This window comes from Mobula birostris, chromosome 3, assembly GCF_030028105.1.
Source record: "Mobula birostris isolate sMobBir1 chromosome 3, sMobBir1.hap1, whole genome shotgun sequence".
Lineage (NCBI taxonomy): Eukaryota > Metazoa > Chordata > Chondrichthyes > Myliobatiformes > Myliobatidae > Mobula > Mobula birostris.
In genome coordinates this window covers 183,113,897-183,141,706 of record NC_092372.1, presented here as the reverse complement: position 1 = coordinate 183,141,706, position 27,810 = coordinate 183,113,897, and the positions used below count along the sequence as shown (strand labels likewise).

The 27,810-nt window shown below is 39.2% G+C and overlaps 1 protein-coding gene across 1 annotated transcript in view; it reads right to left on the bottom strand.

Moving 5' to 3' along the window:
- malrd1 (MAM and LDL receptor class A domain containing 1) overlaps positions 1-27,810 on the bottom strand; it is a 351,826-nt gene that overhangs the window by 227,850 nt on the left and 96,166 nt on the right. Inside the window, exons 15-17 of the mRNA XM_072252046.1 lie at positions 20,251-20,338; positions 14,985-15,161; positions 6,084-6,240 (exon numbers count right to left, since the gene is read on the bottom strand). Coding sequence (XP_072108147.1) covers positions 6,084-6,240; positions 14,985-15,161; positions 20,251-20,338 — 422 coding nt within the window. The remainder of the gene's footprint in view (positions 1-6,083; positions 6,241-14,984; positions 15,162-20,250; positions 20,339-27,810) is intronic.

Here is a 27,810-nt window from a genome sequence, read left to right as displayed (position 1 = left end):
GTGTCATTTTAGAGCTGTTTAACAAAAATTTACATGAAAAAATTGTGTATTTTGCCTCTAGTGAATCTTGTAGTATATTTTCTTTTAGAACCTCTTAAGGTTTTACTTTGAGATTATGATTTTAATGAGCCAATATTCTGTGTGCCCATATTATTTTATATTATACTTACTTTTCCAGAGTTTTTTTGATACCAGAATTAACTGTCTCTTTAATATTTGTTGTTTTGACTGGGTTGGAATATTCTAACCTTGTAATTTATTTGGAGCTAAGCCAGCAGATTTTTTTTTGGGGGTGGGGGAATGTCATTATTAGCTGTTGGCATTGACTTTCTTTGGTCTACTTTCTCTCTTTGGGAGGGGGAGGGTGTTAGGTTTTTTTTTCTTGGAAGCTGTTTGGGATTTTTAGTCAAACCTGTTGTTTGGTTTTCTTATCTCATAGGTCATTGTTTAGTTTTATTAATCTCCTTAAGGATTACCCTTTTTATGTTTCTTTTTAATAATAAAATGGATATTAAATTAATAATAAATTACTTAGTCTTCACGTGGAAAGATTAAATCATCTTTTGAAGTGAAATAAGATTTTTGCCTATATTAAAAAAATTAAGGTCCCAATTATTTTTTTACAAGAAACACACATATGCAATTGTGATAACTCACGCCTTTTTAGCCGATGGAGAGAATTAACCTTTCATTCAAATTTTCAGGCCAAAACTTGAGGTGTTTCAATTTTTACAGAAAATACAGTTCCCTTTGTTCAGCACAAGGTTGTTTCTGATACTAATGGATGATTTGTTATAGTATCAGGAAAATTAGAGAATAAATTGTTGGTATTTGCTAATGTTTATGCCCAAATATAGATGATCCAGGATTCTTTGAGCGATTTTTTTCATCTTTGCCTGATCTGAGTTTGTACTCATTGGTGATGGCAGGAGATTTTAATTGCTGGTTAGATCTAGTTTTAGATCGGTCCTCTTCTAAAACAGTGACACTTAATAAATCAGCTTCGTTTATCCATTCATTTTTAACGAAATGTGGTATTGTTGATGTATGGCATTTCTTATATTCAGCAGATAGAGAATACTCATTTTTCTCCCATGTTCATCATATGTATTCCAGAATTGACTATTTTTAATTGATAAGCAAATGATTCCATAAGTTCGATCTTGTGAATATAAAGAGATTGCTATCTCTGACCATGCTCCTGTGCTTTTGTCCATAAATCTTCCAGATTTTCCTCAGACAAACAGATCCTGGCACTTTAATGTAACTTTGTTATCTGACAAGGATTACTTAAAGTTCTTGAAGAGGCAAATCACTCTTTTTTTTGAAGAGAATACGGTGGAAGAGACTTCTAGACTTGTCATATGGGATACCTTTAAAGCATAGATTAAGCACAAATCATTTCTTATACTGCAAGTGTTAAGAAAAAAGCTAATAAAGAAAGAATTAATTTAGCCAATCAGCTGAAACAGTTAGATGAAGAGTATGCTTTGACTTCAGATCCTGTTTTATATAAAAGACGGGTTGGAATTAAAACTAAATATGATTTTTTATTAACATATCCTATTGAAGCTTAGTACCTAAAGGATAAAAGTCAATTTTATATTCATGGAGGTAAAACAGGTAAATTATTGGCTAACCAAATTAAAACTTGTAGTGCTAAACAACAGATTAAAGAAATTTATAAAGCTAGGACAACCGTTCATTTAGAAATAAATGATACTGCTAGAGAATTTTACTCCAAACTTTATAGTTCTGATCTTCTTAAAGATAATACTGTAATGGATTTTTTAGACTAAATAAATATCCCTATGCTTTCTGTTAATAACTGAAAATAGTTGGATCAATGTGTTTCTCACGAAGAAATAGCTGAGGCTGTACATTCACTGCATTCAGGGAAAGCTCCAGGTCCTGACGGATCTTCTGGAGAATTTTAGAAGGCTTTTTCTTCTTTGCTTATGCCTCATTTATGTTCAATTTTTTTCAGATTCTTTTAAGTCAGGGAGCTTGCCGCAATCTTTTTATGAAGCTTCTATTTCGTTTATCCATAAAAAAAAATAAGATCCCAACTGAATGTTCTTCATATAGACCAATTTACTTACTTAATGTTGATGCTAAAATTCTATCTAAAGTTCTGGCTGGTAGGATGGAAAATATCTTACCATCATTTCTGACAATCAGACTGGTTTTATTAAAATTTGATATTCTTATTTTAATATTCGTCGATTATTAAATGTTATTTATTCTCCTTCTAAGGAAATATCGGAGTGTGTGATATCCTTAGACGCTGAGAAGGCTTTTGATCGGGCTGAATGGCATTATTTATTTAAAATCTTAGAAAAGTTTAATTTTGGGTCCAACTTTATTCAATGGATTAAATTACTGTATTTATCCCCTTTTTCTCGGGTTCTTACTAATTCTCAGAATTCTAAACCAACTAAACTTCAACGTGGAACCAGACAAGTTTGCTCTTTGAGTCCTTTGCTTTTTGACCTGGCTTTAGAACCTTTAGCTATTGCTTTTCAAGAATCTCGTGATATCACTGGTATTTTTTGGAAGGGTACTATCCACAAAGTCTCACATTATGTGGATAATTTGTTGCTTTACATTTCTAATGTTGAAACTTCATTACCTTCTGTGCTTTCTTTACTCTCTTGTTTTAGTCAGTTTTCTGGATATAAACTGAACCTACACAAGAGTGAACTTTTTCCTTTAAATATTTTGCAAATAACTGATATCAATCTTCCTTTTAAAATTGTAAGAAACCAATTCACTTACTTGGGTGTAACAATTACTAAGAATTATAAATACTTACTTGAAGAAAATTTTCTTACTTTATTAAATTATATAAAAAGAACATTATCAAATTTTGTTGCCCCTTTCGTTATCATTGATTGGTCGAATTAATTCTATTAAATTTATATACCTCTTTCAGGCATTACTCTTTTTTATTCCTAAATCCTTTTTTGACTCTCTGGACTCTATTTTATCCTCCTACAAATGGAAAAACAAACGTCCTTGATTGAATAAAGTCCATCTCCAGAAAGTTAAAAAGAATGGAGGTTTAGCTTTACCAGATTTTAGGTTTCATTACAGGGCAGCTAATATACGGAATCTCACGTTTTGGTTATACTATATTAATCACCAGGACTGTCCCGGCTGGGTTTCTTTAGAAACTAACTCGGTTAATAGATTTTCTATCATCTCTCTTTTGGGATTTTCACTTCCTTGCTCCTTAAGTAAGATAACTGAAATGTAGTAGTCAAACATACTTTGAGGATTTGGATACAACTTAGAAAACACATCGATTTATTGAGATTCTCCCTTTCTAGTCCCATTTTTAAAAATTATTTTTTAAGCCTTCTATGACTGATATAGTTTTTAAACAATGGGAAAGATTGGGCATTACATGTTTCTGGGATCTGCCTGTGGGAGGAAGTCTTTCTTCATTTGAACAATTGTCAACTAAATATAGTTTGTCAAAAACCCATTTTTTTCGGTACTTACAAATTAGAGATTTTCTGTGATCACAATTATATGTATTTCCTAATAGTCCTGATAAGAACATATTAGATGAAATTCTTAATATGAAATCATTCTATCATGGTTCAATATCCAATACTTATGATATGTTGTTGGGAATGAGAAATGATTCTTTAGACAAAATTAAAAATCTTTGGGAAAAAGATTTACAGACCTCAATTTCTGAAGAAACTTGGAATGAGACATTGAAGTTGGTTAATACTTCATCGTTATGTGCTCGTCATTCCCTCCTACAATTTAAAGTGGTTCATAGGGCTTATATGACCAAGGATAAATTATCTCCTTTTTGTATGGATATATCTTCCTACTGTGATAGGTGTAACAATGGAGAAGCTTCATTTATTCATATGTTTTGGACATTCCCAAGCCTTGGAAAATATTGGAAGGAAGTAATCCAAACTTTTTCTGTACTCTTTAAAGTAAATTTTAAGCCTAATCCTTTGACTGCCCTATTTGGTATTGTTGGAAGGAAAGATATCATTTTGAAGACATCTGATCTGCACATTCTGGCTTTTATCTCTCTTATGGCTAGGAGGGCACTTTTGTTTAAATGGAAGGATGCTGTTCCGCCTCATCATGCTCAGTGGTTACGGGATGTTATAGCATGAGTAAATTTAGATATGATTCGTTGTTCAATTTCTGAATCTAACCAAGATTTTCAAAACTTGTGGGGGCCGTTTTTAAATTATTTTCATAATTTTTGACTTCTTGTTAAAGTACAGAATTTGGTTAATAGTATATTTTATTATCTGATAAGTTTTTTTTTTCTTTTTTTTTCCCCAAACAGCTTTGACTTTGGTAGTGGGTGTAAGTCTTTTTTTAAATAAAACTGTTCATATTCTAATACACAAATTAATCTAATCTATATGAATATAGAGTAAGGAGTTTGTTAATGTGATTCAATATACTGTATCTGGTATTATTATATTTTTTCTTTTGTTTTATAATATGTATTCTCTTGGACTCTGTATCCTTCTATATAGAAATCAATAAAAAATAAAAAAAAAGTATTGGTCAAAGCTAACACCTTGATTCCGGTCACAGGAAAAGAACTTATATCTTTCAAATGCAAAGTTTTTACTTGGGACAAAATACTTCTCAAATTTTGTCATCAGAATATCCAATGTCAAGGCTGTCAATTTGAAAGCCGTTACAGATGCCCAAAGCATATTCACCAATTATGTGTAGAAAGAGAGACACTTGCAATTTTTCATCCACCTCTCTGGCTCTACTCACTGCTAACTATATAGTGAATCACTGTTTGAAGTGTTTCCAGTCATCCATTAGATTGCTGGTAACCTGCATATTTGCAGGTGGACAACAGAATTTTTTGGGCTTCTCTCAGCTGCCTGGCCTGCTGAATTCCTCCAGCATTTTGTGTGTGTTACCATAATATGATATAATCACCAAAGACATCTCAAGTTATCGTAGACAGCATGTGCAAGATTTAGGCTATTTCTTATGCAAACGAGATGATCTTCGGTACCAAAGAAAATCTTCAAATATTCGAAGCGTGGAAATATCTACACAACACATTGTAAGGCTCGAGAGAAATAGTTGTGGATTCATATAAAAGGAAGTGGTTGGCGAGTTCTAAGTCGGAGTCCTGTACAGGTGGGAGCCAGGAGGGCTGGTGGCCCCGCAGGTCACTGGAGATGGTGAACCATGCATGTTTGGAAGTCAAGGCCTGTAGGTTAAACCTGTGATCAGTGAATTCAGGCTCGAAGAACAAAGGTCAAACTCATGATTGTTGAGTCTTTGGGTCAATTCCCAGAGGTTGCCGAAGTCCAGAGGTAGAATGAGTCCAGAGATAGAGGCCTAAAGGTTGAGTTTAATAGTCCAGGTCAGGGACTGGAGTTTAGAGACCTGATGTCTGCATATCTAAGAGTCCAGGGCCAAGGGCAGGAAGCCCGGAGGTAGCTCGTCTGTGTGGTTGAAGGGGTAGGTGGATTGTAGTATGGGAAAGGGGCTTGGTTTGCTATTGTCCTGTCTTGTTTGGTTGTTGCTGTTAATGCTGCTTGTGGTATTCTGCTGCACACAGGGAGCATACGATGTTGGCATCGGAACACATGGCAACACCTGTGGGCTGTCCCCAACTCATTGTTGGGTATACTGGTTGATAATGCAGACGTATTTTTTCAATGTGCATGTGATAAATAAATCTGAACCTGAATCTGAGTCTGGCAATAGTACTCACCCTATTATATCAATGCTAAATTCTCATGTCTGCCCTTTACTCTCTTCAGTTGTATTCCACTTCCTTCTTCTTATTCCAGAAATTCAATCTGGCTCTGTTTTTCCTTACAGGCTCACAAAAAAAATTAACCCTAATCCTTCCCACTTACTATTCAGTTCTAACTTTGACAACTTTTTAAATACTCTGAAGTAGTTGCCTACTATTAGTAAATATACTTAATTGTTGTTACACATTGTTTTCTCTCGTTTCAGGTGATTTAGTTACCTTAGTCTTTACTTAGGGTTCTAAGAAAATGGAATGGTCAAAGCAGGGATGTTTCTTTAAAGTGAAATAAAACGCTTACATCGTGTGGTCCATAGGTGGTCTGTCACCCTCTTCTCCTGGATGTATGTCTGAACCTTGCCCGGTGAACCACTGAAATACATTCTTGGCTGGTGTTGGTTCTACCTGTTGCTTCCAACCACACGAGACCCCGTTACTGAAATTGCAGAACTTCCAAACTGTGAAGGGAAAAATATCAACATTTTGGTATTGCAGCTTATGGTTCATTATTAGTGTATCTTATGAAAATCTTTGCAATGCACCATTCTGGGGATCTATTGCAGATTCTGGAATAAATTTTGTTAACTCTAACTTCCAGAACAATTACATGATGATCTACATTAGTCATAGCAGTATTAAACTAGCCTGATAATGCAATCTCCTCATGTTTTGCTTTCTCTCCACTATGAAATATATGATAAACAATATTGGAGTGTTACGCAACAACACACAAAGCACTGGAAGAACTCAATGAAGTATGTGAAGGAATATATGAAGGAACTCAACAGAGTATATGATGAAGTCTATTGAAGCATTGTGTAACAACACACAAAACACTGGAGGTAATGGGTGAGACAACATCACAGAGACATGGCTCCAGGGTGACCAAGGATGGGAGCTCAACATTCAGAGATATTCAATATTCAGGAGGGATAGACATGAAAGAAAAGGAGGTGGGGTGGCGTTGCTGGTTAGAGAGGAGATTAACGCGATTGAAAGGAAGGCCATAAGCTGGGAAGATGTGGAATCGATATGGGTAGAGCTGCATAACACTAAGGGGCAGAAAACGCTGGTGGAAGTTGTGTACAGGCCACCTAACAGTAGTAGTGAGTTTGGGGATGGTATTAAACAGGAAATTAGACATGTGTGCAATAAAGGAACAGCAGTTATAATGGGTGACTTCAATCTACATGTAGATTGGGTGAACCAAATTGGTAAGGGTGATGAGGAAGAGGATTTATTGGAATGTATGCGGGATGGTTTTTTGAACCAACATGTCGAGGAACCAACTAGAGAGCAGGCTATTCTAGACTATGTATTGAGCAATGAGGAAGGGTTAATTAGCAATCTTGTCGTGAGAGGCCGCTTGGGTAAGAATGACCATAATATGCTGGAATTCTTCATTAAGATGGAGATTGACATAGTTAATTCAGAAACAAAGGTTCTGAACTTAAAGAAGGGTAACTTTGAACGTATGAGACATGAATTAGCTAAGATAGACTGGCAAATGACACTTAAAGGGTTGACAGTGGATATGCAATGGCAAGCATTTAAAGATCGCATGGATGAACTACAACAATTGTTCATCCCAGTTTGGCAAAAGAATAAATCAAGGAAGGTAGTGCACCCGTGGCTGACAAGGGAAATTAGGGATAGTATCAATTCCAAAGAAGAAGCATACAAATTAGCCAGAAAAAGTGGCTCAGCGGAGGACTGGGAGAAATTCAGAGTTCAGCAGAGGAGGACAAAGGGCTTAGTTAGGAAAGGGAAAAAAGATTATGAGAAAAAACTGGCGGGGAACATAAAAACTGACTGTAAAGCTTTTATAGATATGTGAAAAGAAAAAGATTGGTTAAGACAAATGTAGGTCCCCTACAGACAGAAACAGGTGAATTGATTATGGGGAGCAAGGACATGGCAGATCAATTGAATAACTACTTTGGTTCTATCTTCACTAAGGAGGACATAAACAATCTTCCAGAAATAGTAGGGGACAGAGGGTCCAGTGAGATGGAGGAACTGAAGGAAATACATGTTAGTAGGGAAGTGGTGTTAGGTAAATTGAAGGGATTAAAGGCAGATAAATCCCCAGGGCCAGATGGTCTGCATCCCAGAGTGCTTAAGGAAGTAGCCCAAGAAATAGTGGATGAATTAGTGATAATTTTTCAAAACTCTTTAGATTCTGGACTAGTTCCTGAGGATTGGAGGGTGGCTAATGTAACCCCACTTTTTAAAAAAGGAAGGAGAGAAACCCAGGGAATTATAGACTGGTTAGCCTAACATCGGTGGTGAGGAAACTGCTAGGGTCAGTTATCAAAGATGTGATAACTGCACATTTGGAAAGCAGTGAAATCATCGGACAAAGTTAGCATGGATTTGTGAAAGGAAAATCATGTCTGACGAATCTCACAGAGTTTTTTGAGGATGTAACTAGTAGAGTGGATAGGGGAGAACCAGTGGATGTGGTATATTTGGATTTTCAAAAGGCTTTTGACAAGGTCCCACACAGGAGATTAGTGTGCAAACTTAAAGCACACGGTATTGGGGGTAAGGTATTGATGTGGATAGAGAATTGGTTGGCAGACGGGAAGCAAAGAGTGGGAATAAACAGGACCTTTTCAGAATGGCAGGCAGTGACTAGCGGGGTACCGCAAGGCTCAGTGTTGGGACCCCAGTCGTTTACAATATATATTAATGACTTGGATGAGGGAATTAAATGCAGCATCTCCAAGTTTGCGGATGACACGAAGCTGGGCGGCAGTGTTAGCTGTGAGGAGGATGCTAAGAGGATCCAGGGTGACTTGGATAGGTTAGGTGAGTGGGCAAATTCATGGCAGATGAAATTTAATGTGGATAAATGTGAAGTTATCCACTTTGGTGGCAAAAACAGGAAAACAGATTATTATCTGAATGGTAGCCGATTAGGAAAAGGGGAGGTGCAACGAGACCTGGGTGTCATTATACACCAGTCATTGAAAGTGGGCATGCAGGTACAGCAGACGGTGAAAATGGCGAATGGTATGCTGGCATTTATAGCAAGAGGATTCGAGTACAGGAGCAGGGAGGTACTATTGCAGTTGTACAAGGCCTTGGTGAGACCACACCTGGAATATTGTGTGCAGTTTTGGTCCCCTAGTCTGAGGAAAGACATCCTTGCCATAGAGGGAGTACAAAGAATGTTCACCAGATTGATCCCTGGGATGGCAGGACTTTCATATGATGAAAGACTGGATCAACTAGGCTTATACTCATTGGAATTTAGAAGATTGAGGGGGGATCTGATTGAAACGTATAAAATCCTAAAGGGATTGGACGGGCTAGATGCAGGAAGATTGTTCCCGATGTTGGGGAAGTCCAGAACGAGGGGTCACAGTTTGAGGATAAAGGGGAAGCCTTTTAGGACCGAGATTAGGAAAAACTTCTTCACACAGAGAGTGGTGAATCTGTGGAATTCTCTGCCACAGGAAACAGTTGAGGCCAGTTCATTGGCTATATTTAAGAGGGAGTTAGATATGGCCCTTGTGGCTAAAGGAATCAGGGGGTATGGAGGAAAGGCTGGTGCAGGGTTTTGAGTTGGATGATCAGCCATGATCATACTGAATGGCGGTGCAGGCTCGAAGGGCCGAATGGCCTACTCCTGCACCTATTTTCTATGTTTCTATGTTTTCTATTGAAAGAAATGGCCAGACAATGTTTTGGGTTAAGACCCTTCACTTGGAGCATTGTATGCAGTTCTATTCATCAATTAACAGAAAAGATGTGAATAAGCTGCAGAAAAGATTCACAAGGATATTGCCTGAACGAGGTGGCCTAAGTTATCGGGAGTGATTGATAGGCTGGGCTTTCCTCCATGGAGGGAAGGGGACCATAAGACATAGGAACAGAATTAAGCCATCCACAGCCCATCAACGCAGCTCTGCTGTTTCATCATGGCTGATTTATTTTCCTTCTCAAACCCATTCTACAGCCTTCTCCTCATAACCCTTGATTGCCTTACCAATCAAGAACCTATCAACCTCCAGTTTAAATATACCAGGCATTTCAATATTCAGTTTGTTTTAATAAGATCCACCCTCCCATGTGTATAGCCCAGGGCCATCAAACAATCCACATATGTTAAACCCTTCTATCCCCAGGATCATTCTCATTAACCTCCCCTGGACCCACTCCAGTGCCAGTATATCCTTTCTTATATGTGGACCCGAAAACAGTTCAGAACACTTCAATGTGATCTGACCAATGCCCCATAAAGCCTCAGCATTATGTGCTTGCTCTTATATTCTAGTCCTCCCAAAATGAATGCTAATATTGCATTTACCTTCCTTACTACTGACTCAACCATGCAAGTTAATCTTAAGGGAATCTTGCACTAGGATTCCCAGCAACACACATCAAAGTTGCTGGTGAACGCAGCAGGCCAGGCAGCATCTGTAGGAAGAGGTGCAGTCGACGTTTCAGGCCGAGACCCTTCGTCAGGACTAACTGAAGGAAGAGTGAGTAAGGGATTTGAAAGTTGGAGGGGGAGGGGGAGATCCAAAATGATAGGAGAAGACAGGAGGGGGAGGGATGGAGCCAAGAGCTGGACAAGTGATTGACAAAAGGGGATACGAGAGGATCATGGGACAGGAGGTCCGGAAAGAAAGACAGGGGGGGGGGACCCAGAGGATGGGCAAGAGGTATATTCAGAGGGACAGAGGGAGAAAAAGGAGAGTGAGAGAAAGAATGTATGCATAAAAATGAGTAACAGATGGGGTATGAGGGGGAGGTGGGGCCTTAGCGGAAGTTAGAGAAGTCGATGTTCATGCCATCAGGTTGAAGGCTACCCAGACGGAATATAAGGTGTTGTTCCTCCAACCTGAGTGTGGCTTCATCTTTACAGTAGAGGAGGCCGTGGATAGACATGTCAGAATGGGAATGGAATGTGGAATTAAAATGTGTGGCCACTGGGAGATCCTGCTTTCTCTGGCGGACAGAGCGTAGATGTTCAGCAAAGCAGTCTCCCAGTCTGCGTCGGGTCTCGCCAATATATAAAAGGCCACATCGGGAGCACCGGACGCAGTATATCACCCCAGTCGACTCACAGGTGAAGTGTTGCCTCACCTGGAAGGACTGTTTGGGGCCCTGAATGGTGGTAAGGGAGGAAGTGTAAGGGCATGTGTAGCACTTGTTCCGCTTACACGGATAAGTGCCAGGAGGGAGATCAGTGGGGAGGGATGGGGGGGACGAATGGACAAGGGAGTTGTGTAGGGAGCGATCCCTGCGGAATGCAGAGAGAGGGAGGGAGGGAAAGATGTGCTTAGTGATGGGATCCCGTTGGAGGTGGCGGAAGTTACGGAGAATAATATGTTGGACCCGGAGGCTGGTGGGGTGGTAGGTGAGGACCAGGGGAACCCTATTCCTAGTGGGGTGGCGGGAGGATGGTGTGAGAACAGATGTACGTGAAATGGGGGAGATGCGTTTAAGAGCAGAGTTGATAGTGGAGGAAGGGAAGCCCCTTTCTTTAAAAAAGGAAGACATCTCCCTCGTCCTGGAATGAAAAGCCTCATCCTGAGAGCAGATGCGGCGGAGACGGAGGAATTGCGAGAGGGGATGGCGTTTTTGCAAGAGACAGTGTGACAGGGTGCATTCCGCAGGGATCGCTCCCTACACAACTCCCTTGTCCATTCGTCCCCCCCATCCCTCCCCACTGATCTCCCTCCTGGCACTTATCCGTGTAAGCGGAACAAGTGCTACACATGCCCTTACACTTCCTCCCTTACCACCATTCAGGGCCCCAAACAGTCCTTCCAGGTGAGGCAACACTTCACCTGTGAGTCGACTGGGGTGATATACTGCGTCCGGTGCTCCCGATGTGGCCTTTTATATATTGGCGAGACCCGACGCAGACTGGGAGACTGCTTTGCTGAACACCTACACTCTGTCCGCCAGAGAAAGCAGGATCTCCCAGTGGCCACACAGTTTAATTCCACATCCCATTCCCATTCTGACATGTCTATCCACGGCCTCCTCTACTGTAAAGATGAAGCCACACTCAGGTTGGGGGAACAACACCTTATATTCCATCTGGGTAGCCTCCAACCTGATGGCATGAACATCGACTTCTCTAACTTCCGCTAAGGCCCCACCTCCTCTTCGTACCCCATCTGTTACTCATTTTTATGCACACATTCTTTCTCTCACTTTCTCCCTCTGTCCCTCTGAATATACCTCTTGCCCATCCTCTGAGTCCCCCCCCCCTTGTCTTTCTTCCCGGACCTCCTGTCCCATGATCCTCTCGTATCCCTTTTTGCCTATCACCTGTCCAGCTCTTGGCTCCATCCCTCCTCCTCCTGTCTTCTCCTATCATTTTGGATCTCCCCCTCCCCCTCCAACTTTCAAATCCCTTACTCACTCTTCCTTCAGTTAGTCCTGACGAAGGGTCTCGGCCTGAAACGTCGACTGCACCTCTTCCTAGAGATGCTGCCTGGCCTGCTGCGTTCACCAGCAACTTTGATGTGTGTTACTTGAACTTCCAGCATCTGCAGAATTCCTGTTGTTTGACTAGGATTCCCAAATCCCTTTGCACGTCTGAATTTTGAATTTACTCCTTGTTTAGAAAATAGTCGCGACTCTATTGCTTCTACCCAAGTGAGTGACTATACACTTCCCTATGCTGTATTCTACCTGCCACTTCTTTGCTCATTATGAATGGCAACGATGCTTCACTACCCAACATCATGAATGGCCGTAATACTTCACTACCAGGTGAGCTCAAAACCATTTATGCTCATTTTATCTATTCCGCTCTTTGTTTCCTCAAAGAATTCCAAAAGATTAGTCAGGCAAGATTTTTCCTGAAGGAAACCATGCTAACTTTTGCCTATTTTCTCATGTGCCTCCAAGCACCCTGAGACCTCATCCTTAGCATCTTCCCAACCACTGAGGCTTATAATTTCCTTTCTTCTGTCTCTCTTCCTTCTTGAAGAGTGGAGTGACATTTGTAGTTTCAAGTCCTCCAGAACCATGCCAATATTCAGTGATTCTTGAAAAATCATTACACAATTTCCTCAATCACCGCTTTCAGGACCCTGGCATGTAATCCATCTGGTCCAGGTGACTTATCCAGTTTCAGACCTTTCAGCTTTCCAAGCACCTTTTCCCTAGTAATAGCAATTGCACTTACTTCTGCCCCCTGACATTCTCAAACTTCCAGCATACTGCTAGTGCATTACACAGTGAAGACTGATGCAAAATATTTATACAGTTTGTCCACCATTTCCTTGTCTCCATTACTACAACTCCAGCATAAATTTCCAGTTGTCCAATATCTACTATCACTTCCCTATCTGAAAAAAACTTTTGGAATCCTCTTTGACATTAATGGCAAGCTTACCTTCATACTTAATTGTTTCCTTCATGGCTTTTTTCGTTGCCTTCTGTTGGTTTTTAAAACCTACCCAATCCTCTAACTTCCCACTAAGTCTTGCTCTATTATATACCCTCTCTTTTGCTTATATCTTGTTTTTGACCTGCCTTGTCAGCCACGATTGCATCATCCTGCCTTTAGAATACTTCTTATTTAGGATGTATCTATCCTGCACCTTCTAAATTTCTCACCGTAAGCTCCAGCCATTGTTGTCCCATTGTCATCCCTGCTAGTGTCCCCTTTGAATCAACTTTGGCCAGCTCTCCTCTCGTACTTCTATAATTCCCTTTACTCTACTGTCATACTGATACATCTGACTTTAGCATCTCCCTCTCAAATTGCAAGGTAAAGTTTATCATAACCCCTAATGGTTCCTTTCCCTTAAGCTCCCTCATGATATCTGATTCATTACACAGTGCCCCTTCCTGAGTAACCTTTCCTTTAGTGGGCTCAACCATAAACTGCTTCTTCAAACGCTCTCCCTTCAGATCCATCACCAACCTGACTTTCCCAATCTCCCCACATATTGAATTTCCTCATGATCATTGTAACATTGCTCTTTTGACATACGTTTTCTATCTCTTGAAGAACTCAGCAGGTCGAGGTTTTGAGCCAAACCACTTCACCCTCAGTCTCGACCTGAAATATTGACTGGTTATTCATTTCCATAGGTGCTACCTAACCTGCTGTATTCCTCTAGCATTTTGTATGTGTTACCTTTGCTTATAGCTAATTCATAGAGAAGAAGATTTATCACCATGATTGCATTTTAGTTTTAAATTTTGTATTATGCTTTCCTTGCACAGAGAGTAATATTGGCCCAGGCTTACTATGCTCATTGATAACAAAGTTCTTCATTTGGTACTTCAATAGGTGGTATGGCCATAACATACAGACTTGGGGGCCTAACTTTTGCATCAGTCTGGTATATAATACAAAGATAATTATGAATTGGACCGAGACTACACAGGGTAATTTCTATCTAATGCTACAAAAACAGAAATTGCCAGACGTATTTTGCAGGTCAGAAAAAATCAGCAATGTGAGAAACAAAGTTAAACTTTGAAATCAATGATGTTTTATTGGTTCAAGTTCTACTTCCCTCCTCATGGATGCGGCCTGACCTGCTGAGCATTTTCTGCTCATATTCAATACTTACAGCCCCTGTAATGTTTGCTTTTCATTTCCATTCTAAATTTGGTATATCTTTGCCCACTTTACACCAGTAATCAGCTTCATTGCATGTGACTTGTTTTGCCCTTGAAGCAAGTATTCACACTTGAGGAAAATAGATTGAATAAAGCAGACCAATGAGATTATAAATTTATAGGGACAATAAAATAGATGGTAATGAATCAGAAAATACAAAGAAATCAAGCTTTAAAAAGAGACACAGCAAAAGGAAAGTTAATCAAGAAGGTGTTTTAGCGATTGAAGTAGAATATGGAGTGATAAAATAGAAAGGACAACCAAGAGAAAGATAAAAATTAGGTTAGAGTAAGTGAAACAAAGAATGTAAAGTGTATGGAAAGTCTGTTTCTATTCCAATTATCATAACAGATAGAGTAAACTCAGTGAGGAGACTGTTATGGAGGATTTCAATGCAATGGATCTAGCTGATCTTCCAAAGTGCAGACAAATATGTTGGGTTGAATATTATTTCATTTCCATATGCAAAAATTATTTTAGTATTTTTCTGTATTTTTCAGCTCTCCATAGTTTGAGTTAAACATTTTATTATTCAATTTTCCCGTGTTGGCTTACAATGTGTAATTTAAAATAAAAATGGATACATACCACAGAACAATTCATCTGTCTTATCAGAACAATCTTCCCGAAAATCACACTTCTTGCTGATGTCAACACATTGCCCATTGGTTATACAAACAAACTCATTCACTGTGCAATTGTTGGGTGGAACTGTAGAAGGTCTTGGTGGCCGTGTTGTTGTTGGAATTATGGCTGGTAAATCACCTGAGCAAGATCAATAGTCAAAATTACCCCAGTTTCAAAGCGGATTTCTTTGTAAAGTGCAAATGAAGAAAAAACTGCCTAGCTCTTTCTAAGTTCTTCCTCTGACTTGGACACACAACACATATCTGATAACCACTCTAATTCTGCTATCTTTCTTTCTAGAACTTAGAATTCCAGCTGTGTAATGAATAACATGTTTAATCATTTTGGCAGAGACGATTTCTGAACAGTCATTGAAAAACACCCAATGAAAAGCATAACCTTGCCATATACTGTATGCAGAACTGAGTTGCCTTTATAGGAAAACGGTTAACTTTTAGAACAAGAATGCTTCATTGATACTAAATGCTCTGAGCAGTAAGAAAAGTGAGTGGAGGAATGTTTGAGGGAGATGTTGGAGGTAGAGTGGTGGGTGTCTGGAATACACTGAGGGGAGTGGAGCAATATTCAAAAGACTCTTAGATAGGCTCATGGATATAAGAAAAAAATGGAAGATTATAGGCTGTATAGGAGGGAATAGATGGACTGATTGTGGAGTATATTTATATAGTTCGACACAACATATGTTGTACTGTTCTATCTCATATATTAAATACAACAGTAATGCCTTTTGATAGCAAATAAGCATGTTTATGAATCAAGATACTAGATTTTATTTCCTTCTTTAAAGTACCCATATAATAACAAAATTAGTTCAGGGTGAAAATTGCTCAGTTCGTTTTGATATAGTTATTCCTGACTTCTACCTTTTTAAGTCACTTTTCATTCTAAGTTGTTCAGAGAAGACTCAAATCACTCAAAGTGGATTCTTAAGAACGTCATAGCCTCTCCAAGATCTTCAATCTCTCTCGAACTTTCTTTTTTACTACTGTTGGTCTACACTTTAACTTTCAATATTTTACCTAAGTTTTCACTAAAACATTTTGTCATTCACTGTCAAACTTAGAAATTTAAATTCCTCACCACCATGATATAAAATATAATTATTAATCTCATCATGAACAAAGTATGTAATTAAAAACAAACTAAACAATATGGAAGTGCTAAAGGATTTCCAGTTTATTTTCAGAACCTGGCATGATTTGAAAACCCAACCTTTGTTGCCCATCTCTAATTGGCCTTGAGCTGTGTAGCTTGATTTGACATTTAGAGTAAGTATCAACCTAGTCGATAAGGTTGTGGCGATTCCATTGCAGGGGAAATAGAATAGGTGCTTCTCTGGCCAAAGACATGATTCCAGTATTATACATCATCTTTCTGGTGCTGGAATAAAAGGTGCACAAAATGGCTACAGAATATCCTGAAAGCAAAGGGTCAGTGATCATGGTACATGTTGGTACTAACAATGTGAGAAAATAAAGGGATAAGGTTTTATAAGATGCTGGCAAAACCAGAATATAGACCTACACAATGTAGCTACACTGTACAAAAAAGTATACATCAACAAATATTGTAAGTAAAAAGTACAATAATTATGGAAATCTTTAATCTACGGTAAATTGAATTAATGAAGCTGCAACGGGTAGCTTCAGGGCAAACTCATAGAGTGCATTTGGAATAGTTTTCTGGAACAATGCGTTCTAGAACCAACCAGGAGACAAAGTAGTATATAGATGGAGAAAAACTGCAGAAAGCCGCAGTACAAAGGTCATGGGGTCCAGCAGAGCAGCACACACAAAATACTGGAGGAACTCAGCAGGTCAGGCAGTATCTATGGAAATGAATAAACAGTCAATGTTCTGGCTGAGGTCCTTCATCAGGATTGGAAAGGAAGGGGGGAGCTGCCAGAATAAGAAGGTGAGGAGAGGGCAAGGATGACAAGTTAGAAGGCGATAGGTGAAGCCAGGTGATTGGGGGAGGGGGGATGAAGTAAGAAGCTGGGAGGTGATAGGTGGAAAAGGGAAAAGACTGCAGAAGAAGGAATCTGACAGGAGAGGAGAGTGGACCATGGGAGAAAAGGAAGGAAGAGGGGCACCGGGGGAGGTAATAGGGAGGTGAGGAGAAGAAGTTAGAGGCCAGAGTGGGGAATTGTTTAAGAGGGAAGGGGGAGAGCAAAAATTAATGGAAGTTGGAGAAATCAATGTTCATGCCATCAGGTTTCTGCTTCTGCTTGGTACTGGTTAGAGGCTACCTAGACAGAATATGAAGTGTTGCTCCTCCAACATGAGAGCGGCCTCATCACAGCTGAAGAGGAAGCCACGGACGATATGTCAGAAAGGGAATGGAGATCGGAATTGAAATGATTGGCCACCAAGAAATTCTGCATTTTGTGGATGGAGCTGAGGTGCTTGACAAAATGGTCCCCCAATCTACGCTGGGTCTCACCAATGTAGAGGAGGCTGCATTGGAAGCACTGGATACAGTAGATAACCCCAAAAGATTTTCAGGTGAAATGTTGCCTCACCTGGAAGGACTGTTTTGGGCCCTGAATGGAGGAGAGGGAGCAGATGAATGAGCACTTGTGCCACTTGAATGGTTAAGTGGCAGGAGGGAGATTAGGGCAGAGGGATGAACAGACAAGGGAATCACAGAGGGAGTGATGCCTACGAAAAGCAGAGAGAGGGAGGGAGGTAAAGATGCATCTAGAGTTGGATCCTATTGAAGACGGCAGAAGTTGTGGAAAATGAGGTTCATGGGAGATAGGTAAGGACAAGAGGAGGTCTATCCCTGTTATGGCGGCAAGAAGATGGGGTGAGCACGAATGTTTGTGAAATGGAGGAGATGCTAGTGAGGGCAGCATCAATGGTGGTCCAGTAGAGGAAACACAGAGAACTAGTACACATGTATAGCAGGTAATAGGAAAAAGCTATTGAAATATTGGCCCACATTACAAGGGGGTTTGTGAACCAAAATGGGGATGTTTTACTGTATCTATACAGGGCACTCAGTAAGAATATTGTGAACTATTTTCATTCTCCTGCTTAAAAATATAAGTGTGAATTCATTGAGGGCAGTCCTGAAAAGATTCACTTGAATCACTCTGGATACGGAGGGCATTCCTGTAAGATTAAACAGGTTGAGCCTCTATTCATTGGAGCTGAGAAGAATGGAAAGTGATCTGATCAAAACACTTATGATTTTAAGGGTATCTTCAGAGTGAATGCTGAGATAGTGCTTCCTCTTATGGGGGAATCTAGAATAAGAGGGCATAGTCTTTGAAAGAAGAAACATCCGCCGGCTGGTGGCGCAATGACATCAGCGCCGGACTCCAGAATGGAGGTTTCCGGGTTCAAACACAGTTGGGTCCGCTCCCGAGTATGTTTTCCATCTGTGCCGTGTTGAGTGTCGAGATCGCAACTCGACCTCGTAAAATAAAGGGAAAAATACTGTGAAATGTCTGTGTGAAGAGTGGTACACCACACAGTCTCCCTCTCTCGCTCCGCGCCTTGTAAAGGCATGAAAAAGACATTGTCCCGCAAACATCGCACACGCACGGACGCAGATACACACACCAAAAAGAAAAGAAAGAAGAAACATCCATTTACCATCTATTTAACAGGAAGCAGTATCTATGGAGAAAAATGAACAGTCAATATTTAGAGTCTAGATCCTTTATCAGGATTGATATTTCATTAAAGGTCCTAACCCTTCTTTAGGACTGACCATTTCCCTCCTTAGATATCACATGACCGACTGAGTTCCTCTAGCATTTTGTACTTGTTCACCCAGATTTCTGGCATCTGCAGAATCTCTTACAAGACATCCATTTGAAACTGAGAGGAGGAAAAATTTATTTTCTCAGAGCGTTGTGAATCATTGCAACTCCTTACCATAGAGAGCTGTGGGCAGGAGTCTTCGTGTATATTAAAGGCTGTAAGATTTCTATTAAGGAAAGAAATCAAGGATTTTGGGCAAAGGGCATAAAAGTGGATGAACGCTGGGATTTTCTTCAGGATCTCCACAGCATGTGGCAGTGACTTTATCTGTCCAGCCTCTCCCAATTGTGAATGCCCCTGTGCTCCTTCAATGGATTCCTATGTGGCTCAGCGGGTCAACACAATTTCCCACAGGCCTCCAGCTCTCAGGCTGACAAACCTGCCCTTGAGCTTGGTGCAAAGGAAGTAAAGTTCATTTTTATGAATGGGAGGAATGAACTCCTAGAAGAAAGGGCCAGTAGTTATAGTTGTAATTGTTTAGTTAAATTAGTTTCAATGCTTTCAATTGATAACAGTGCAAAATGTTCTTTTTTTAAGCATTTAAATATAAAAATAATTCCCAATTGAGAATAAATTTCAGAAGTTCAATATTCAGTTGGGCCATTTCATGCACACCTCTGAGACCCTCTAAGCCAAGGAGGTTTGGAGCCTCAACAACAATGCGTTTATTTGGCTGCTTGCACTGAGATAGACCCTGTGCTGCACTGGAAGAAAAAACATTGCAGAGCAGTCATGTAGAACTAGATTACTCTTATTCAGAGCAGTATGGACTTGAAAGGCTCACTGGCTTCTACTTGTGCTGTAATCATTCTGTGATTCTATCAAGTGCTCAGAGCCTTGCTTGTTTCTCCTATCTCTGCAACTTCCTTCCTGCAAATCAACAGGTATTCTGTGTCTCTCCACATCTGGACTCTGCATCCTTTATTTCTTCAAGCATCTCACCCCGAACCTTTTGCATTGCCTTCCTAACCCCTCTTCCTTTAACTCGATACCCTTTAAGTACACAGTACTTCATTAAACCTAGTCCCTTAGCCAGTGTCTAATCCTATGTCATAATATTTTCTTTTTTGCTGATAATCAATTCTTATCTGATTACTCTTCCTTGAGGTGCCCTGGAATTGTTTACTGAATTAAAGTTTCTATATAAATGTAAATTAATGTTTTATCTAATCAAGTAATATTATTTTCCATCTTGTTTTTACTTATGTAACAATAAAATTAGTTATTACCAACTAATTTATCATGAGATGTACACTTTTTTACCTTTAGTTTATACGATAATGCGAACTTCCTCTAGCCACATTACTGCTATATCCTTCACAGTATTATCTTTCAATAATTTTGCAATGGGCAGTATAAAGAGGCTGAACCCACAATGTTAGTAAATACCAAGACAACTATTTCTATAACTGAAAAATAAAAAATATGCTTACCACTATAAAGTTCACAATTCATGAAAGAAATGTCATCGATTCCAATGTCTCCTCCTAAATTATCTCCTACAGTTCCTTTCACTAATACCTGTTCCAAAATACAAAAACAGCAATATTATCCTTATATTGATCTAGATACAAATTTATAACTGGTAATAGATCAGCTAATGAGAACAGATTATTCAGTTATAAATCGCAAATTCGACTTTACAGAGAAATTTTATTTGATTTGATGACAATAAATTTCTAATCTTATTTTTTGTTGATTGTAGCTCATAATAATTCAATACATCAAATTTCACGATCGTCACATTAATAGGCGAAGATGATTTTCTCTACTGCAGCTAAAATATTGTCATAGCTGTTCTACTGTGGAAATTCTCACCACCATCAGTCAATCCCTATAGCCTATCTATAACTTTCTTCCTATACCTTTCGACTTTGTATCTAGGTCTACAGTCATCTAACCATAGAAAATGCTGGGAACCCTCAGTGGATAAGGTAGAACTTGTGGAAAGAAGGTTCTTGGCCTGACATCTTAACTCTTTTTCTCTTTCCACAGATGCTAACCTACCTGCGGAGTGTTTCCAGCTTTTTTTTTTGTTTTTTTATATCAGATTTACAGCATGTGCATTTTTGAGGGGGATTTTCATCACTTAACTCTGATGAATTGGGTTGAATTCTGATCTCTGATTGTACCATTGTGGAGCTTGCATGCTCCTGCTGTGACCGTGTGCGCTTCTTCTGGATGCTCCAGTTTTCTCCCACCTCTTAAAGAACTATAGGTTGAGTAATAAAAGCTTCCCCTATTGTGCAAATGAGTGGTTGAATAATGAAGGGGGGAGGGGTGTAGAATTGATAAGAATGCAGGGAGAATAATCATTGGATTAGTGTGAGCCAAAAGGCCAGTTTCAGTGATGTATGAGTCAACCAGCACTTGTCTCAAGAGCACCAAAAGCATGGGCTCAGATATTCTACAGTAATGATAACTGTGGGCTGGATTCTGCCACTCACTCATCTCGGCTTTACCAGTAGAGCGGGAAACCACTGTAGCTCTCAGCTTCTTTGCTGCTAGATCGCTTTAGGAAGAACAGACTATATAAGCCACATCTCTGAATTTTCTATAGACCCAATACCTGCAATTTCCACATAACTATTGCCACTTCACCATTCTAACTATGCTGAAATGTCGCAAGAGCTTCCTGATGCTTAAATAGATCTCTGTTACTTTTCTATTGAAGATGAAAATGCTGTGGGAGAGGTGAGGCAGATTTAAAGAAAACACACAAAATGCTAGAGGAATTCAGCAGATCATGCAGAGAGGAAAAGGAAGATGACATTTTGGCCTGAGACCTTCCATTGATGCTGCCTGACCTACTAAGTTCCTCTGGCATTTTGATTGTGTTTCTCTGGATTTCCAGCATCTGCAGAATCTCTTGTGTTTATGATCAAGCCTTGAGGAAATTCTGGTCAGTGAATTCTACCTATAATACACTCAAATAACCTCAATGTCTTTGAAATTATAATAATCCTCTCACAATGCACTTTGAGGCAAATCTTGCCAAGGGTGTGTTAACTGGTGTCAGATAATCCAATCACTGTGATGTGAATATTGAATTGTAAAAAAATCTGTTTCACAAAATGTAATTACAATGAGAATCGGTAATAATGTTTTGCTGACTACAATTATTCTTAAAGCAAGCAATTTGTTGTTTTTAAAAAGATTAGTATAGTAGTATTGACTTAATCATATGACACCTCTTCAAAATTTATGATGTACTTAGACAATATTTCATTGACTGCACCATTTCATTAACTTCGAAATGGGACCACAATATCTTCAAAAACACTTGCATGGTGCAGAAGGAAAAAGACAAATTTTGTAGATGCACTTTGCACATCTGTGGATCAAACACAAATACCTAACACATCATAGTTTTTTTTATATAAATTATGAAGGTCTGGGGTTGAAGAACAAACTGCCTCTACCAAGAACAAAACTTTAAAAATTCATCAGTACATTTTACTAAGTTAATTATTTTCATCCATTGAAAGCCTAAGTTATTTGAATAGTAATGGAATTAAATTTCCTGTGACCAAGAGAGACAAATACATTTCTTATGCTCTGAAATCTGCAAGTGCACAGATCCATGGCTTCTTTCATCACTTCACTTATGACTTGAGAGGATTGATTTCATTGAGGATAATGTACATACGCCTACACATAATAGTTGCTCACAATGGAGTTAGTGAAGGTGCTGTTGAGAATCATGGAAAGACAAGGAGGGCTGTGTCATTTCTTTCACAGCTTCCACCCAATTACCTTCTGTAACATAACTCATCACGTATTTCTTTGACATTCTCTTATACATCTCTTGCCGGAATTAAGTGATTTATTTGTACCATTCTTATTCTGTCTCTTGTTTTTATAAAATACCTCATTATGCCATAATCTTCAATATTGATCCCGTACTTCATTTCCGTGTGTCAGATTTGTTACATGTTGTTAACACAAGAACACTAACAAGTTCAACAGAAAGTAAACACAGACCCCTGGAAGACCTGAATGGGCCAAGTAACATCTGTGGAGCCAAGAGGTGTATATTGAAGTTTTGGTTTGTGATCCTGTAGCATAGGGAAAAGGAATGTTTGTCATATATAGCAGTGCAAGGGAGGGGTGGGGCAGAGACCGGTAAGTGATAGGTAGAACCAGATGGGGGGGGGGAGGAAATGGACACCCTGTGTCATAATTATGTTTTTTTTGTTACCTGCATTAAAAATCGATTAATGTATTTAACCAATTAATCTTTCCATTTACTAAAATCTGATGTTTACTTTGGAAGGGAATTAAAATTGACTTTACAATTCTCCTCTCCTCTCACTATCTGACTGGTCCTGTTAAGCTTAACCTTATGCTCAGGATGGATACAGCTAACTGAAGAATATGACATCACTTTGGTATTTGAGGGAAAGTTAGCTTATTTAAATTTCTGTGCTAAACATGAATGCCTCTGTAATCGTTGTTTCTTCAGTTCTTCTTTGGAAACTTTAATTGCTCTCTCAGCCACACCAGTTGACACTGAAAGATAGGGAAAACACCATGTATGCTTTATAGCTTTCTATTTTATTGAGTGCTCAAATAGGAATGAACAAGACAGAGGACAATTATCTGATAACACTTCTTCTGGTAAACTGTGGCAGTAGAAAATGGATTTCAATTCTTTGATAGTGTTTCAAACATAGTCTTTTGGAACAAGACCCAACAGTTTTCACCTCAGTCCATTTACAGTGACTATCTAGGCCTACTATGAAGTTATTAATCCACTTCTCATAATGATCCATGAATACAATTTGTATAGGTCTCAGTGGTCATTTCCAACTCTGTGAAGAAGCTATTTATTAGATTAGCTCTGCAATCTCAACAAATTATCTACGAGTTCTTCAAGATCTATATCCAGGTCAAAATATAAAACATCATACTACTGCTTTAATTCTCACAATCACATAATATTCAATGCAAAACTCTTCCAAAGTGTGCTTCCCTGACACATTTAGAAAGATAACTCTGCGCCCTCTATATAATACAACTTTCTTCTGCCAACATTAGCCATTTACAAGATATCTTCAAGTTGTATGGTTCATTTGTAGAGTTATTATAAAAAACGGAAGCATTTTGTCTACTTTCATCTATCTCCAGTATCTTGACAAGAAAGTTGGGTTCCATTGTTCACCATATGAAGATTTTGCTTTCACTGCTTGTGTCTGAAAACTCATGTGGTAATATTTTTCATACCCCAGATTTACGACCAAGGATTGTTATTGGTGCTATTGGTCTAAGACCACAATATGATTTCTGGCCGTTAGGAGCTGATGAAACCTTTTCACTCCAAAGACAAAGGTGACTGCGAATTTCTGAAGGGAGAATGGTTTCTATAATTCGTCATCAGTTTACACAATTGAAACATGATTTCTCGGTCCTTGACAATTGCACGGGAAATCAGAACTGCTACTTCATGAAAGGAAATGTTCACATGTAGTTCTCACTTCTCAGTTATATGACACCGGCTTCTCTTCAGAAAGCGACAGAACAGCATTAGTGCTGTCACATGGCTGGTAAGAATCATATATAGCACTGTGCAATGCTCCTAGTAAGGCCATACGATTATAAGACATAGAGTCAGAATAAGACAATTCAACCCACTGAGTCAGTTCTGCCATTCATGGCTGATTTATTAACCTTCTCAATGCCATTCAAGGCTCAAAATACCAAACAAATTTATCATCGAAGTATGTATATGTCACCATATACAACAATGAGATTAATTTTCTTGCAGGTAACACAGTAAATCCACAAGAAACACGATAGAATCAATGAAAGACCACACTCAAAGGACAGACAATCAATGTACAAAACACAGCAAACAGCACAAATAAAAAGAAAATAATAATAATAATGTAAATAAGCAGTAAATATTGAGAGCATGAGATGAGCCTTTGAAAGTGAGTCCATAGGTTGTGTGAATAGTTCAGTGATGGGGCAAGTGAAGTTATCCCCTTTGGTCCAAGAGCCGATGGTTGACGGTCAATAACTGTTCCTGCACCTGGTGATCTGGGTCCTGAGGCTCCCTTACCTTTCTGTTGGCAGCACCAAGAAGACAGCATGGCCTGGATGATAGGGGTCCTTGATGATGGATGCTGCTTTCCTGCAAGAGCACTCCATGTGGCTGTGCTCAGTGGTATGATTGGTGCTACCCATGTTAGACTGGGCCAAATCCATACCCTTTCATAGGATTTTCCACTCAAGAGCCTTGGTGTTTCCACACGAGGCCATTATGCAATCAGTCAATATACTCTCCACCACATATCTATAGAAGTTTGTCAAAGTTTTAGATGTCAAGCTGAAACCTCACAAATATCTAAGGATGTAGAGGCACTGCCATGCTTTCGTCGTAATGATATTTACATGCTGGGCCCTGGACAGATGCTATAAAATGATAATACTGAAGAATTTAAAGTTGTTGACCCTTTCACCTCCGATCCCTCAATGAGGACAGTCTCACGGACCTCCACTTTCCCCCTCCTGATGACAATAATCAGCTTCTTTGTCTTGTTGATATTGAGTAAGAGGTTGTTTTAGTGGCACCACTCTACCAGATTTTTAATTTCACCACTAAATGCTGATTTTTCACCACCATTGATTTGGCCAATGAGAGTACTGTCGAGAGCAAACTTAAAGATGGCATTGGAGCTATGTGGGACTCACAGTTATAACTGGTATAAAGCGAGTAGAGTAGGAAGATATGCACACAGCCTCAATAGTGCATCTGTGCTGATAGAGATTGTGGAGGAAATGTTTTTGCCAATCTGAACTGACTGGGGGCTTCAAGTGAGGAAACAGAGGATCCAGTTGCACAAAGAGATATTGAGACCAAGGTCTTGAAGAGGATCCAGTTGCACAAAGGGATATTGAGACCAAGGTCTTGAAGCTTACTGATTACTTTTGAGGGGTGATGGTACGGATTGCCAAGCTGTAGTCGATGAAGAGCATGCTGATACATGCATCTTCACTGTCCAGATGTTCCAGGGTTGAGTGAAGACCCAATGAAATGGCATCTACTGTGGACCATTTGCTCCTGTAGGCAAATTGGAGCAGATTCAAGTCAATTCTCAGGCAGGAGTTTCATCACCAACCTTCCAAAGCACTTCTTCACAGAGGATGTAAGTACTATGGGAAGATAGTCATTGAGGCATTCTACCATGAGATTCTTAGGCACTGGTATAATTGAAGCCTGATTCAAGCAGGACAATACCTCATTCTCCTGCTTTCTCCCTATAACCCTTACCTTCCTAGTCAAGAACCTATCAACCTCTGCTTTAAATATACCCAATGATTTGGTGTCCACAGATTCACCAAGCTCTGGGTAAAGGAATTCTTCCTCCTCTCTGTTTCACAGGGACATCCTTCTATTCTTTCTGGTCCTCAACTCCCCTACAACACATCCATTCCGCATTCATCTTATCTCGGCCTTTCAATATTCCATAGGGTTCAATGAGATCCCTTCGCGTTCTTCTAAATTCCAGTAAATACAGGACTAAAGCCATCAAATGCTCTTCATTTCCTGGGATCATTCTGAAATCCTCTGGGTCCTCGCTAATGTCAGCATATCCTTTCTTATAGAAGAGGCTCAAAATTACACAGAATACTTCAAGTGCAGTCTGACCAATGCCTTATAAAGCATCAGGATTACATCCTTGCTTTTATATTTTACTCCTCTTGAAACGAATGCTAACATTGTATTTGCTTTCCTTACCAATAATGTTTTTTTAAGTTTCCTTGCCTTAATAATTGCTTAAACTTTTTCTTTGGATGTCTATAATCTATTTGTGTCTACTTTTATTCAAAGATCTGCTGCTTCATTCTGTACAAAGGCAGACTTGTCTGTTTTTAGTTTTCCATTATATAAACTGAATCCTTCTAATAATATTCAAAGGTTTTGTCCTTTAGTACTTGCAGCCTTCAATATATCATTTTGATTGGATAGTTACTGATCTATATCTTGTGGTTTTGAGTAGGAGTAAAGTCCTTTACACACATTGTTCATCAAATAGTTCTAACTTGTCTTGTTTACATTCATCAGAATCATACATGTGATGATCTAGTTGCTAAAAAAATCTTTACTCCAATTCTGCATATAAATTCTGTGATTTACTGTAGGTATCGGGTAAAGATTTTACCAACTGCCTGTAATTACCACAGACTTGGCCGCTTTGGGAAGTACTATAATTAGCATTAGCCAGTCACTCTGGCCTAACTTTATTTGAACTTTATTTCATTTTAATTTATCTAACTCTTCTTCTATTCAGTTCTTTAAAATTTGTGAAATAGATCAAGGGGGATTATAAAAGGTTGATTTTGCACTTGGCTGAACAAGGATATTGACATTATAATCTGTGAAACTAGTGTTGGTGTACTGGAATGTTTCTGTATTATTTTCCAATAGTATGTCAGAGTATGATTTTAAATATCCTCACTGAATGCTTAATTTCTAATTTTCTTCCAATATTCAATTTCTGAGTCAAAACTTTGCTTATGAACAGGAAGTTCTGGGAGACTTAGCTACAGTACATCAATTTAATAGAGCATCAAGTCTCAAGGGACGAGTCAGCTTCCAAATTGCTTCCTAGCTTGAGCAAGCAAGGGTCACTTCAACATTACTATTGACTTTCCTGCATGCTTGAAGTATCAAGAAAAGGACTGGGTGGAAAATGGAAATTGAGTATTGTATTAAATAAAATATCTGTCACAAGGTAGTTGTGGACACAAGTGAAACATGGAAATCTGGTAAAGCGATCTTCTGCTTGTACAGTATGAGAAAGATAAATGCCTTTTTGTGATACTATTCCACCAGAACAAACCATAAAGCTGCAATCACACCCCCCCCCCCCCCGCCCCAGTCCTGGTGAGACATTATAATGTCCTACAAAATGGTGAGAAAGGCCTTTAAGGGATGGGCAATAACTGATGATTTTGCTGGTGATGCCCACATCCTGTAAATTAAT